The sequence below is a fragment of the Gopherus evgoodei genome, chromosome 4 (assembly GCF_007399415.2).
Source record: "Gopherus evgoodei ecotype Sinaloan lineage chromosome 4, rGopEvg1_v1.p, whole genome shotgun sequence".
Lineage (NCBI taxonomy): Eukaryota > Metazoa > Chordata > Testudines > Testudinidae > Gopherus > Gopherus evgoodei.
In genome coordinates, this window is record NC_044325.1 from 154,179,675 (window position 1) to 154,195,214 (window position 15,540).

The window sequence follows — 15,540 nt, forward strand, 5'->3', positions numbered from 1 at the left end:
GCCTGATACACTCTGGGCCCCCCAAAATCTTCCCTGGGGACCCCCAAGACCCAGACCCCTGAGATCTTAACATAAGGAAAGTAAACCCCTTTCCTCACTGTTGCCTTTCCTAGGATTTCCCTTCCTGGGTTACCCTGGAAGATTACCGTGATTAAAACTCCTTGAATCTTAAAACAGGGAGGAATGTCCCTCCCCCCCCTCTCATTTCTCCCTCACCCAAAGGCAAAACAGATTCAAGCTCCGTGAATCTAAAACAAAGCGATTCCCCCTTCTCCCCTCCCTCCCTGTTAAGTACGGACTCAATTCCCTTGAGCCTCAACAAGGGGGAAAAATCAGTCAGGTCTTAAAAGCAAAACTTTTAATAAAAAGAAAGAAAAAAAGGTAAAAGTTTATCTCTGCAATTTAGATGGTAAAAAGTTACAGGGTCTGTTAGCTTATAGAAACTAGAAAGAAGCCTCCCCCCCTGCAAGATACAATTTAAAATACTTCCAGCAAACTACACATTTGCAAATACAGAAACAATCAAAAGACTATAATCGCCTTTCTTACTAAATTACTCACTATTCTGAATATATAAGAGACTGTAGCAGGGAGATTGGCAAGAAACCTGGTTGCACGTCCAGTCCCTTCCAGGACCCAGAGAGAACAAAGCAAAACCCAAAAAACACAAACAAAGGCTTCCCTCCACCAAGATTTGAAAGTATCTTGTCTCCTGATTGGTCCCCTTGTCATGTGTTTGGTTCCCTGTTTGTTAACCCTTTACAGGTAAAAGAGACATTAGCCCTTAACTATCTGTTTATGACAGCCCCTGAACAACGCCACCCATTGCTTCCCTCCTCCCCCACCCCTCCTGGGCTACCGTGGCAGTTATCGCCCCATTTGTGTGATGAAGTAATAAAGAATGCAGGAATAAGAAACACTGACTTTACTGAGATAAAATGGAGAGGAGGCAGCCTCCAGCTGCTATGATATTCTAGGCAGGTCTGAATCTCTAGGAGACAAAGCTTAAGGAAGGGGAATGACTGGGAGTCATTCCTGTTTTTGCCCAGGCCCCCTGGCCTATCTCACTGAGGCCAGACAGGAGCACTCACGGGATGATAATGACAGTTATCAATCCTATTGCACCATCTGCCATCAGGGAGAGGAGGGGATGCTGCTGTTTAGCGCTGCAGCACCGCATCTACCAGCAGCATCCAGTAGACATATGGTGACATTAAAAAAAAGGAGAAATACGATTTTTTCCCCTTTTCTTTCACCTGGGGGGGGGGGAATTGATGACATATACCCTGAATTACCTGCGACAATGTTTTTGACCCTTCAGGCATTGGGAGCTCAGCCAAGAATGCAAATAGTTTTTGGAGACTGCGGGAACTGTGGGATAGCTGGAGTCCTCAGTCCCCCCTTCCTCCCTCCATGAGTGTCCATTTGATTCTTTGGTTTTCCGTTACGCTTGTCACACAGCACTGTGTTGAGTACCTGCTGTGGCCTCTGTCTATCATAGCCTGGAGATTTTTTCAAATGCGTTGGCATTTTGTCTTCTGTAACGGAGCTCTGATAGAACAGAGTTGTCTCCCCATACAGCAATCAGATCCAGTATCTCCTGTACGGTCCATGCTGGAGCTCTTTTTGGATTCTGGGACTGCATGGCCACCCGTGCTGATAAGAGCTCCACGCTGGGCAAACAGGAAATGAAATTCAAAAGTTCACGGGGCTTTTCCTGTCTACCTGACCAGTGCATCTGAGTTCAGATTGCTGTCCAGAGCGGTCACAATGATGCACTGTGGCATAGAGCCCGGAAGCCAATACCGTCGAATTGCGGCCACACTAACCCTAATCTGACATGGCAATACTGATTTCAGCGCTTCTCCCCTCGTCAGGTAGGATTACAGATGCCGGTATTAAGAGCCCTTTATATTGATATAAAGGGCATCATTGTGTGGACTGGTGCAGGGTTAATTCGGTTTAACGTTGCTAAATCCGGTATAAACTCGTAGTGTAGACTAGGCCCCAGGCAGGAATCAGTAGATCCCTGCAGATCCACAGGTATTCACTTTATAGCTGTGGACCATTTTTGTGGATGTACACTTTCCAGGGCCACCCAGAGGATTCAGGGGGCCTGAGGAAAAGCAATTTTGGGGGCCCCTTCCATAAAAAATGTTGCAATACTATAGAATACTGTATTCTCATGGGGGCCCCTGTGGGGCCCAGGGCCTGCGGCAAATTGCCCCACTTGCCCCCCCTCTGGGCAGCCCTGACACATTCACCCGAATGGAGTGGCTGTCCCCCAATCTACAGGCTCCAGCTCCGGCTCTCTGAATTACGCAACTGCGGGGACAGCCTGCTGGGGATTCTGGGAGCCGTAGTCCCCAGCTTGTTTGGAGGGAGAAAGTAAACTACAACTCCCAGAAGGGAGTGAGATAAACAACGTTTTGAAAGAAGTGTGGTTGTATTTTAAACTAGCCAGTGGCAAGGGCACGTGCTGTGAAGAGAGCAGTAGTCATCGCACTCTGTCTGGGCTGGGTCTGCATGCATTACAGCCGCTGCAGCTGCATAGGGGTGTCCAAGCCCCCCCACTGAGAGGAAGGCACTGCACACGAAGGCCCAGAATTATTGCCTTCCTACCCAGAGTGGAGAAGGGGATGCAGTGGGGGCAGAGCAGGTGGTGGGGCAGAAGATCTCTGGGGATAAGTGGGGGATAGCTGGGGGTTAAGGGGCTTGGCACAGTTCTGCTCACAACAGAGTTTCTTAGCCTGTTCTTGCCTTCAATGTAAAGGCTTCCTTTAGGCCTTCCAGTGCCTGCTCTTTGGTTATTTTACCCCAGTCTTCAGGGAGATCAGCAGGGAGAGCATCAAACTCCTTAGCAAACTGGTGATTGAACTCCTTGAAAACAAACTTCCAGTAATCAGAAGCTGTGATGCTGGGATCTGGCTGGATGCGCCAGTCTGGGAAAAAAATTAGATAATCTTTATAAGGATGATCCTTCCATTTTGTTGCTGTGCATCTGAATGTGCCATTGGAAACCACTGCAGAGGAGCATATATCATAGCTAAGTATCTTTGTTCTGATACTTCGGTATTCCCCTAATCCTTGAGGGCGATGCACTGATGCAAAATGCTCCTCGTGTGCAGGGGCTCCTGCTTCACAGGGGACTTTACAGAATGGACACTGCTTCCCACAGCCAAACACTCGCTTGAAGATTTCATCCTCAGGTTTCACTGATAGATTGGAGAGCACTGACACAACTTCTAGCTTTTTAAATTCAGATAAAATTAGTTCCTTCAGATTAGGAAGAAAATTTTCAATATATACAGAAAACTGTTCAGCATTTGCTGTGATTTTAAGTCTGATCCCAGCTAAAATGTCCCTCGGAATGACTAGGTCTTGCTGCAGCAATCTGCAAAAGTTGTCTAAGAAGGCAGAGACTGTGTTTGTTTTTTTATATTTGCTGTTTTCCAAAGCCTTGTTGACCTTGTTTATAACTGCAGTTAAAATCTGTTCTTCCATAACTCTCAAACTCTCACTCTCTCTGTAGTGATCTAGCAGGTGTCTCAGTATCCAGCTCTTGACAAACTCTTCATAGCTGTTAATATATTTCACATAGTTGTCAAAATTCATCTCCTCCAGCAGTTTCTTCTGCACAGCAAACTGGAAAAAACTCTGGCTGCCATATTCTAAGGATTGTCCCTTGCTGAGAAAGTCATCCACTATCTCTATTCCTAGTATCTTGTTCACATACTCCACCAGGGCAGGTCTCAGACACTGATCACATAAATTCTTAGCCGTCTCTTGGCACGTATCCTTCTCCAAGTAAAGGTCTCTAAAGGTGGAGAAATACTGAGGTTTCAGTCTCTCCAGATGTTGCTGAGGATCATTTTCCTTGTTAAAATCCTCATGCATCTTCTGAAATGCACAAGCTGCCTCCCCCAAAATGTGAAATTTTAGATTGACTTCAAAGAAAGCACTGATGTGAAGTTCATGCAGATCAGCCTGTTGGAGTTTCTCATTGATTATATTAAGCAGTTCTCTGCAAAAAGTTTCATCGTAGTCTGCTTTGGACTTTATCTTTTTCTCAGTATAACTCTGGCACTTGTCCCTCAATGATTTAGCAAATTCATCTGTGTTACATGGAAGTTGTGGTCTGAACAATTCTTTGATCGCTGTGACTGATGTTTTCACAGCTTTGAACAATGTAAAGACAAAGTATTCATTTTCACTGGTGACAGATTTCTTTACATAATCCCGCAAGCTTCCTGCTTCTTGTAGCTTCTGATTGACCTCACTCCCTCGATTCTCTAAGTCCTTTCTCAATTGAAACTCCATATTTTGATAAATTAATCGTGTCTGTAAAGGAGTGAATGATAATTCTGACAATGATTCTCTCCACATTTTTTCAAATTCAGATTCCAGATTCTTATTATTTAATTTTTGTTTTCTTTTCCAGCATTCTTTCAAAAGTCTGTCAACTTTCTCTTCTATTTTGTTCATGTACTCAATTTGGATATTTTTTATCATGTATCGACCTTTTTGAATTTGAATTGCTTCCTCACACTTACTGAATGAATTGCTATCAAGTTCTTTCTTCAGGCCTTTTGCACTCCTGATGAAATCTTCCTTGTACTTTTCAATTAAGTGAAGATTAGCTGCTGCACTATCAAAATAATTTTGTAAACAATCCAAAATCCTCTTTTCACCATCCACCAGTTTCTTTTGCAACTCATATTTTAATTTACCTTTATCTAATTCATGTGGAGAACTATTCTGAATAGCAGTTTCTTGTTGGGATACCCAGAGATGCACCTTCTTGCGGAAATCCCATTCCCACTTTGAATAATGCACAGACAGCTGATTATAGGCTTCTGCTACAAGGCTATTTCTGAAACTGAAAATGAAGTTCTCATGTTTTACAGCATTCCACAGGCTCCTCACCCATTCAATGATCTGGGGAATCTCCTTAGGTGTTCTGTTAATTGAACGGCTTCTCATAAGTTCAAACAGGGATTTCTTTAGGTCACATACACTCTCACTGTATCCCATATTCACAGAAGCCATGGGAGGGACTCCATGCCACAGTCCAGGAATGTACCAATTGTGTTTCTCTGGATTATAGTCCATAATGTCTGAAAATTTTATTTCCTTGCTTTTCTTTTCCATCCTAGCTGCAGCTTTGGTCATTTCATTCAGCTGCTCCAGGAGGTGTTTCCTGTCCCTCATGTTTTGGTCATGTGCAGACACATCACTGACGTTCTGATGGATAAAGTGGCAGTTGTGCTTTTGCCCAATTTCCCCCATCCTGAGAAAGGCATGGACCACAATTTGCAGAACATCTTTCATTTCTGTGGCATTCTCCATGGCCATGTTAATGATGGTTATGTCACTTAACCCAATCACCAGGGTGGCCAGCTCATTGTCATGTTGATAACTATCCTCCAGCCTGGCCAGTTCAGGGGCTTTCAAGCCTTCTGTGTCTATCACCAGGATGAAATCACAGCCCAGCTCCTGCTGAAACTTCTCTGCCATTTTAATGAGCATCATGAAGGCTCCTCGTGTGCATCGGCCACTGCTCACTGCAAACTGCAGGCCAAACATGGTGTTGAGAAGAGTGGATTTCCCAGTGCTCTGCACACCCAGCACCGTTAGAACCACCATTCTGGACCTTCCCCCCAGCTTGGCATGGAGCTGGGTCAGAACATCTGTCACCCACTGCAGTGGGATGTTGGAGGCATCTCCATCGATCAGCTCCATGGGAAAACCTTCCAGCATCAGGTCAGCTGCTATTCCTGGGAGATGCGTGAATTGTCTTCCACTTTTTGCGACTTTGCCTTCTTCCATCATTGAGCATTCAGCCTCATAAAACTGTGCCAACTCGCGCATGAAATGCTCAAGTCCTAAGGAACTGATTGATATTAATTCATCTAGTTCTGATAACTTTTTTGGGTCATCACCTAAAGTGTTATATTTTTCTTTATATTGATCACGCAATTCAGAAAGATTCTCCCTAGCAATGCAATCCAGTCTAAACTTAAGCCATTTCAGGAAGAAGTGTTTTTCCAGTGGAGCTAGTTGATTTAGTCCCATAATAAATTTAGTCAAACCATCAGTAAGATCACATTTATTCTGCTGAGCACGTAATTCTGATAATTCTGCTTTCAGCTGAGATCTATATTTCTCAGAAGGGATGCCCCCTTGCCTTCTCATTCGGCACAGCTCTTTTTCCACTTTAGCCAATTTTTTCCATGGATCCCCTTGGAGTCTAAACATTGCCTTCTTGTACTTTCCTGTGTCTTTTATTTCTGCAGCAATCTCTCTAGCCCACTTCCTTCCTGTTTGACATGCCTTACAGTCTTCATCTACCTGGATTCCTAGTTCACGTGCAATAACAGCCATATCCTCTATATTTATTTTCTTGGGAGAAGATTTCATTATACATCCTAAAAGGTTTTGTAGCTTTTTTACAAATTTGGCCTTATTTTGGCTGCTGTCTTTCACCAATAACTGTGATTTGTTCAGTTTCAACTCTGAGACTAATTTATCACAGAATGTCTGTGTTTCACTGGATATCCCAGTTGGAATGTTAAAGATGAAATAATATTTAGTTGCTGATTCCTTTAGAGCTGATAGAAGTAAATAGTTTTTTTCACTGACACTTTCAACAAATATGAACACTGAACAGGAGACATTTGTTAAAAAGCCAAATTGCAGCCAGTGGGGCTCAATGTCTCCGTGCAAATTAATAACTGCAACAGGCTCTAGGAAAAGATCCAAATTCCCTCTCCTCCCAGGAAAATACCAGGATATTTCTACCAACCCATCAGAGACATTTCGAAGGACATGCCCAGAGTCCATGTCCCGATGGATAAAGAAATCGTGGTGCTGCTGGGAGGGGCTGAGAACGTCATTGAGGAGTTTGGACTTGGAGAAGCTGCAGCTCCCCAGCCGCACAAAGGAAATGGTTGGCATTTTGGTGAGCACCAGGCTCTCCTCTCTGAACCCTCTGCTCTCCGCCAGGGAGTGCGGCCTCCACTTCTTCACAATGTCCCTCATGGCCCACAGCATTAGGGTGCACTTGGGGGTGTCGAGGGGGGGCAGCAGCAGAGGGAGGGCAAACTGGCACATGGACATTTTGGACAAGATCTCCTGCTGTAGGAAACTGTCTGAGCAAAGCAGAACAGCACAGAGAACATCAAGGGGATTCATAGCATTAGCATCACTAAGACAAGAAATACTATCATCAGTATTCAGCTCCTCCTTATCTTCACTGCTTTGTTGATAATCAGGTGCCATGTAGTCAAGGCTTGTATTTCTGGCCATCCCATTTAAAGCCATTATCTTTCTTAGGAAATGCCAAGGTAAATCTCCTAATGACTCAGGAGTCCAGCTCTTTGCATTTTCTGGGCTGATCTGCAGAACATCCTTCAGCCGGAGCTTCTGACTTCTGTGCTCCTCCATCCCTAACTTGGACAGGACATTTTGTAATGCTTGTCTTCTCTCTGATGATAAAAATAAAAATATCATAACTTCAATAGTTAAGTATGTCTGTGTGTATTTATATGTGACAGAATATACTGGCGTGTTCACATCCTACACACCACTATAGTAATGTTTGTACAAGATGTGTCCTGTCAGATATCATTCAAAAAACTCAATTTGCTGGTCAGTATTGTCCTAGTAAAATATGTGTGACCATGTTGCATTTGAAGTTAAAAGATTCCTCAGTATGGTGTTATTAACACGTTTCAAACCCTACCCAAACAGAAGTTGGTGAACAGGTTTGTCCTAAGCAAAGAAATTTTTGTTTGCCTTAATTTGAATTTAAGTGGTAAAACAGTCATCAAGCAGGAAGGGAAGACCAAGGACATTCAAATGATGGTGGGGGGCGAAGGGTATTTCTCCTTATAATTCTTCCTTCTTACTCGTAGTTCACATTACACTATATGCACATTAAAACCCCCTAAGCCAAAATAACAGTGAGTGTGCTAAGTCAAGCACTCAGGAGTTAGAGAATGCTAGAACTGAAGCTGCTGCGATTGCTATATTCTTTTTGGAGCACTACCTCTATGGGGCTGGAAAACATACTCAATGCAGATGAAGGGGCATACAAGAAATCAGATGGGTCTAAGGAGCAAGCTCATATTGAAGTGGAAGGTTGGTGAAGCTGGAGTATGCTCAGTGCAGATGGAATGTTCAGAAAATTTAGCAGCAAGCCTCTGACAAGTTCTACTGAGCTACAAGTGGTGATTTCTAGATGCATATAACTCAAATAAATCTGGGTGAATTTTTATGGTTGACAGGAAAAGGCATCTTTCTGACACCTCATGATTATCCCTTGACAAATTTAAAGTCCCCACTCCAACGCACAAAGGGATTAGAGCTCTTCAAATCAATAGCTTGGGAGAAGAAGAGGAGAATTTTTAACATTTGGAAAACAGCTTATTTTTCATAGTCCCATTATTGGAAATAGCGGACACATTTTCCTTATATTTTTATAATAATTCAGCCAGCAGAGGTTCCATGCAGACTAAGCATGGAAAATTTCAGCCTAAGCGGTTAAGGTTTGGAAACGTTATCAGTGACTGAAAATAAGAGATTATAATGGAAAGTGTAAAACCTTCTTAATTATATGCATTACTGCCAGCCCCACCTCTAATATTAGAGAGAGGGAAAAAAGGATAAAATGAACTAGTAGTTATTATTTAGTGTTTTATAAAATCTCGGCTCAGACCAAAAGAGTCAATCAGGTAGAATTGTTCTGGTATTTCACTGCACTGGAGATATTACCAGGAAAGGACTTTGCCTAGAGATAAAAAAGGAAGAAGCATTCCGTGCTGCATTGTTGGACAGTGTGACAGACCCAAACCAGTGGGGTACAAGAGTCTGGTAAAGGTCAAATACACTGGTCACTGGCTGAGTAGTTTTCTGTTCCCTGAGTGACCAGAACAGGGGCTGCACTAGAGTAATCAGGAACCCGCTAGAACCAATTAAGGCAGACAGGCTGATTAGAACACCTGCAGCCAATCAAGGCAGGCTAATCAGGGCATGTGGGTTTAAAAAGGAGCTCACTCCAGTCAGGCTGGGGGAGCCAGAGGAGAGGCAGTGCATGTGAGGAGCTGGGAGCAAGAGGCACAAGGAGCTGAGAGTGAGAGAGTGTGCTGCTGGAGGACTGTGGAGTACAATGAGGAAGGTTCTGTGGTGAGGATAAAGAAGGTGTTTGGAGGAGGCCATGGGGAAGTAGCCCAGGGAGTTGTAGCTGTCATGCAGCTGTTAGAGGAGGCACTATAGACAGCTGCAATCCACATGGTCCTGGGCTGGAACCCGGAGTAGAGGTCTGGCCTGGGTTCTCCCCAAACCTCCCCAATTCCTGATCAGACACAGGAGGAGTTGACCCAGACTGTGGGGAAGATCACTGAGGTGAGCAAATCTGCCAATAAGCTCAGGACCCACCAAGGTAGAGAAGGAACTTTGTCACAACAGCCTTGTTCTCAGAATATGTTAGGACAACAATTCCCAAGATGTACATGTTTTATGGGAGGGAAGGTGAAGCCAGAGTAATCTCACTTGCACCCCTACAACTAGTATTGTGTGCAAATGACAAAATGTGGGAAATAAAACAGCTAATCCTAATACATGATTGTATAATTGAAAAATGGAATTACCCAGACACTTCAACTTGAACAAATTGGATTAGATAAAATAATAAAAGAAATGTATTTACTACAAAGAGAGAAATATTAAGTGAGTCCAAGTAATGAGACATAAAAGTCAGCAATGGTTACAAAAAAAATAAAGATAAAATGTATACTGGTACCTAACCTAACAAACTGAATTAAAATCAAGGCAAATTTTTCTCATCACATGCTTTCAGCAGTCTTGCTGACAAAACTCTTTAGGTTAGGACCTCTCCCTCAGAGTCCAATGGCTGCTTTTTTTGTCTCTTCAGGTGTAGTGAATGTGATAGTCAGGGAGAGAGGGAAGAGTCCTTTGGGGTATTTGTCTTCCTTTACATAGTTTCAGTCTCCCTCTCAAAAAACATTTCCAGCTCAGACTCAGGAGATAGAGTGTATGTAGAACGCTATTCCCTGCTGTCCCTTCATGCAAGTTCTTTTCCACTGACTCTGGGATATGCTGAGTCTCTTCTTCTTTCCTCAGATTGAAAGAACCTTACATAAAATTTAGGAGGGAAATAATTATCAATAATTAATCACCAATTTTTTCATACATATTCATATTTATTAAAAATCTAGAAAAAGGAGTGAATGATGAGGCAGCAGAATTTGCTCATGACACAAAATTGTTTAGGTTAGAGAATTCCAGAGAAAATTGTGAGGAACTTCAGAAAGACCTAACTAAACTAGGAGAATGGGCAATGTGATGGCAAATGAAGTTCAGTGTTAATAAATGCAAAGTAGCACACATTAAAAGGAGAAATTTCCATTACTCATAAACCATATAGGTTTCTAAATCAACAGTATAAACACAGGAAAGGAATCTAGGTATCACTAGGTAGAGTTCACTGAAAACCCCAGTTCAACATACAGCTGTGGTTCAAAAAACTAACTAACATTAGGATGAATAAGGAATAAGATGGACAATAATACAGTACCAAAAATATGATGTAGCCTCATCCAGAATATTGTATGCAGTACTGATCACCCCTTCTCTAAAAGGCTACTACAGAACTGGAGAGGTTTCAAAGAAGAGCAATGAAGATGACCAAAGTCTTGGAAAAGAGACACTAAAAAGATTGGGATTTTTTTAAACTTAGAAAGGAAATGAGTAAGAGGGGACATGATAAAAGTATACTGTATAAAATAATGAACGGAATAGAAAAGGCAATCAAGAGCGTCTGTTCGCCTTGCCTCCTAACATAAGAACAAAGGATGTTCAGTGAAAGGTGGGAAGTTCAAAACTGATCAAAGGAAATATTTTTTTCATATAATACATCATTAGCATATTGAACCTACTACCACATAGTGTCATTGTGGGCAAGAGTTTAGCAAGATTCAAAGAGAGATTAAAATGTAGATAGGTAGTGCTACCAACATTTTGGAAAGAACATAAAACAGCCTGCTTCATGGTTTAAACCAATTACTAACAGTTAGGGGTTAGGATGAGACTTTCATGAGAGCAGGTGATCCTGCATCTGCCTACTGTAGGTTGTATCTTTCTTTGAATCATTTGGTGCTGACCACTACTGGTGATACAGTAGAACCTCAGAGTTACAAACACCAGAGTTACAAACTGACCAGTTAACCGCACACCTCAGTTGGAACCGGAAGTACGCGATCAGGCAGCAGCAGAGATTAAAGCAAAAAAAAAAAAAGGCAAATAAAGTACAGTACCATGTTAAATGTAAATGACTACAAAAGTAAAGGGAAAGCAGCATTTTTCTTCTGCATAGTAAAGGTTCAAAGCTGTATGAAGTCAGTGGTCAGTTGTAAACTTTTGAAAGAACAACCATAATATTTTGTTCAGAGTTATGAACAACCTCTGTTCCCAAGGTCTTTTTAACTCTGAGGTTCTACAAGGTATTGCCAAACTGGATCAGATATAATAAAGGATCTGGAGTTGACCTATGTGCCTATATTAACTTTTGTAGATTATTTACCTTCAAATTCTTTGGTCCACCTTCTTCTCTATGCTTTTGCCCAAAAGCACTAGTTTCATTGACTGCCTGAGGTTTGGTCCTATAGTGGGGTAATCCACAGGTAGTGTAGAGACCCCTTCCAGCCCCCAGCATACAGGGTATGGCTGGGGATAAGGTACCATGGCTGGAATTCTCTTGCACTCTGCATATCCCCAGCTACTGGAATGTGTTCATAAGAACTTTGCAGCTGGACATAGGTTTGAGCGGCCCTGAGTCTGCTCTAATTTAGGCCAAGAAGTAAACCATTCCTATGACTGGAAAATTGCAAAGACAGTATAAAAGCCCCTTCCTGGCCTACCTCTTGAGTTCCTGCCAGATCCAAGAATTGGGGCAACATTTCATATTTCACATGCATATATAAAACTGTAATTCCCAACACATTTATAGGGTATGAATATCTGTTAGGCCATTAATCAGATGATTAATACTGGGGATTAGTTGCTGATATAGTGCAAGGGATTCTGGGATGTAATCATCTACACACAGAATAAACATCTGCAGCCTCTGCAAGAGGCAGGTGAGTTGAGGTGCCCAGGAGAACACAGACACATTGGTATTGTGGGTCCACAACAGAGTGGAACACCTTAGCCCATCGGAGAAGGCTGGTCCTCGTTCACCTCCACAACAGCTGCATCTGGCTCAGGGGGAGCAGGGATAGGAGGAAAAGCAGATGGCAAGCCCATATCCACAGAATCCTATTTCTCTGGAGTGGGGCTGGATGCCTTCCCATCTTTAGGACATCTAGGACCTCTCCTCCAATGACAGCTTGCCTAAAGAGGAGGAGAGGAGGACTGTGCAGGAGAGGAACAGGGAATTTACTGGTAGAGATATGGCCTATTTCACCTGGCTGCATGAGAATCCATTCATGAATACTGACACAATACGGATTTCTTAAATGTTGGCACAGAAAGAGGTATTACCTGCAACATGCACATTGTTTGGGTACACGAGGCTGTCTTGATTCTCGGATCCATGACCCTCTGGGGACACAGGGCCGTCTCGATTCTCAGATCCATCCCTCTCTGGGGACACAGGGACATCTTGATTCTCGGATCCATCCCTCTCTGGGGACTCAGGGCCATCTCGATTCTCGGATCCATCCCTCTCTGGGGACACAGGGCCGTCTCGATTCACGGATCCATCCCCCTCTGGGGACACAGGGCCGTCTCGATTCACGGATACATGCCCCTCTGGGGACACAGGGCCGTCTCGATTCACGGATCCATGCCCCTCTGGGGACACAGGGCCATCTCGATTCTCGGATCCATGCCCCTCTGGGGACACAGGGCCGTCTTGATTCTCAGATCCATCCCTCTCTTGGGACACAGGGCCATCTCGATTCTCGGATCCATGCCCCTCTGGGGACACAGGGCCATCTCGATTCTCGGATCCATGCCCCTCTGGGGACACAGGGCCATCTCGATTCTCGGATCCATGCCCCTCTGGGGACACAGGGCCGTCTTGATTCTCAGATCCATCCCTCTCTTGGGACACAGGGCCATCTCGATTCTCGGATCCATGCCCCTCTGGGGACACAGGGCCATCTCGATTCTCGGATCCATGCCCCTCTGGGGACACAGGGCCATCTCGATTCTCGGATCCATCCCTTTCTGGGGACACAGGGCTGTCTCGATTCTCAGATCCATGCCCCTCTGGGGACACAGGGCCGTCTCGATTCTCAGATCCATCCCTCTCTGGGGACACAGGGCCATCTCGATTCTCGGATCCATGCCCCTCTGGGGACACAGGGCCATCTCGATTCTCGGATCCATGCCCCTCTGGGGACACAGGGCCATCTCGATTCTCGGATCCATGCCCCTCTGGGGACACAGGGCCATCTCGATTCTCGGATCCATGCCCCTCTGGGGACACAGGGCCATCTCGATTCTCGGATCCATGCCCCTCTGGGGACACAGGGCCGTCTCGATTCTCGGATCCATGCCCCTCTGGGGACACAGGGCCGTCTCGATTCTCAGATCCATCCCTCTCTGGGGACACAGGGTCGTCTTGATTCTCGGATCCATGCCCCTCTGGGGAAACAGGGCCATCTTGATTCTCGGATCCATGCCCCTCTGGGGACACAGGGCCATCATCTCGATTCTCGGATCCATGCCCCTCTGGGGACACAGGGCCATCTCGATTCCTGGATCCATGCCCCTCTGGGGACACAGGGCCATCTCGATTCTCGGATCCATGCCCCTCTGGGGAAACAGGGCCATCTCGATTCTCGGATCCATGCCCCTCTGGGGAAACAGGGCCATCTCGATTCTCGGATCCATGCCCCTCTGGGGACACAGGGCCATCTCGATTCTCAGATCCATGCCCCTCTGGGGACACAGGGCCATCTTGATTCTCGGATCCATGCCCCTCTGGGGACACAGGGCCATCTCGATTCTCGGATCCATGCCCCTCTGGGGACACAGGACCGTCTCGACTCTCTGATCCATGCCCCTCTGCGGACACAGGGTCATCTTGATTCTCGGATCCATCCCCCTCTGGGGACACAGGGCCGTCTCGATTCTCGGATCCATCCCCCTCTGGGGACACAGGGCCATCTTGATTCTCGGATCCATCCCCCTCTGGGGACACAGGGCCGTCTCGATTCTCAGATCCATCCCCCTCTGGGGACACAGGGCCGTCTCGATTCTCGGATCCATGCCCCTCTGGGGACACAGGGCCATCTCGATTGTCAGATCCATCCCTCTCTGGAGACACAGGGCCGTCTTGATTCTCAGATCCATGCCCCTCTGGGGACACAGGGCCATCTCGATTCTTGGATCCATGCCCCTCTGGGGACACAAGACCATCTCGATTCTCGGATCCATGCCCCTCTGGGGACACAGGGCCATCTCGATTCCTGGATCCATGCCCCTCTGGGGACACAGGGCCGTCTCGATTCTCAGGCCCTTCTTCCCTTGGGGGCACAGGGCCTTCTTGATTTCCAGGTTCATCATCCATATGAAAAGATCCTGGGAAGAAAATAACATTAAAATCTGCTCAGGTCTGTAAAGATTCTCAGCTCCTGTTGGTCTAGCAGCACCTAAAAGGGCAGAGTTTTGATTGGCTCTGTCTGTCAGTCAAGGTTAAAAGGGCATCCAGCTGTTTGGGAGGAATTGGCTAGAAGGAAACCAATTTTAAGTGGGGAAAAATTACAGCTAAACATTGTCACTTGTCCCATGGATAAATGTCTTGATTCTCCTGTACACATGTGTAAGATTGTTACAAACCTCTAGCCCAATTCTGTTCTCATTTACACTGGTGGAAATCCAGAGTTGATATAATTAATTTCAGTGGAATCACTCCATATTTACACTGGTGTAACTTAAAGCAAGTTCCTGCTTTATCCCCATTACATTTCAGTGGAGTCATTCTGGATTTACACAGAGATAAGTGAGATTAGAACCTGTGAAAGCACTCAGGATTTACACTGAAGTTACTGATATCACAACCTGGTACTAACTCCATTGACTTCAATGGAATCACTCCAGATTTATACTCAGATAACTTGAGATCAAAACCTGATCCATCCTACAGGAGGGCTCATTCAGATGATATTTTGGATTTCCAAGAACTTGTGTATACACCAGTTTTTGCACAGCCTTTATTCGTCAGGTTTATAATGGGTTTATGGAAACTCCCATTAAATAGTCCCAGGGGTTTTGTGGCCCTTACTGAGCCAAAGTTGTCAGTCTCCTGTTGGATGGCCTGCAATGACAGTCTGTGCTAAGATAATATGACATCAACATAAAGAACTCATTTTTTATTCTGGTATTTTTCTGTCGGTGTTGGAATACCACCTCCCTGAATGATGGTAGCCAGGTCAAAGGAAGCATTCTTCCATTGACATAGCTGAATCTATACTGGCATTTAAGTCAGCATAGCTACACTGGTCAGAGGTG

At 44.8% G+C, this 15,540-nt stretch overlaps 1 protein-coding gene across 1 annotated transcript in view; it reads right to left on the reverse strand.

Annotated features, from left to right (window-relative positions):
* Nucleotides 1-2,220: 2,220 nt before the first annotated feature.
* Nucleotides 2,221-15,540, reverse strand: part of LOC115651081 (interferon-induced very large GTPase 1-like) — a 32,734-nt gene continuing 19,414 nt past the window's right edge. The window contains exons 5-6 of the mRNA XM_030561963.1: nt 12,562-14,610; nt 2,221-7,487 (exon numbers count right to left, since the gene is read on the reverse strand). Coding sequence (XP_030417823.1) covers nt 2,746-7,487; nt 12,562-14,610 — 6,791 coding nt within the window. The 3' untranslated portion in view covers nt 2,221-2,745. The remainder of the gene's footprint in view (nt 7,488-12,561; nt 14,611-15,540) is intronic.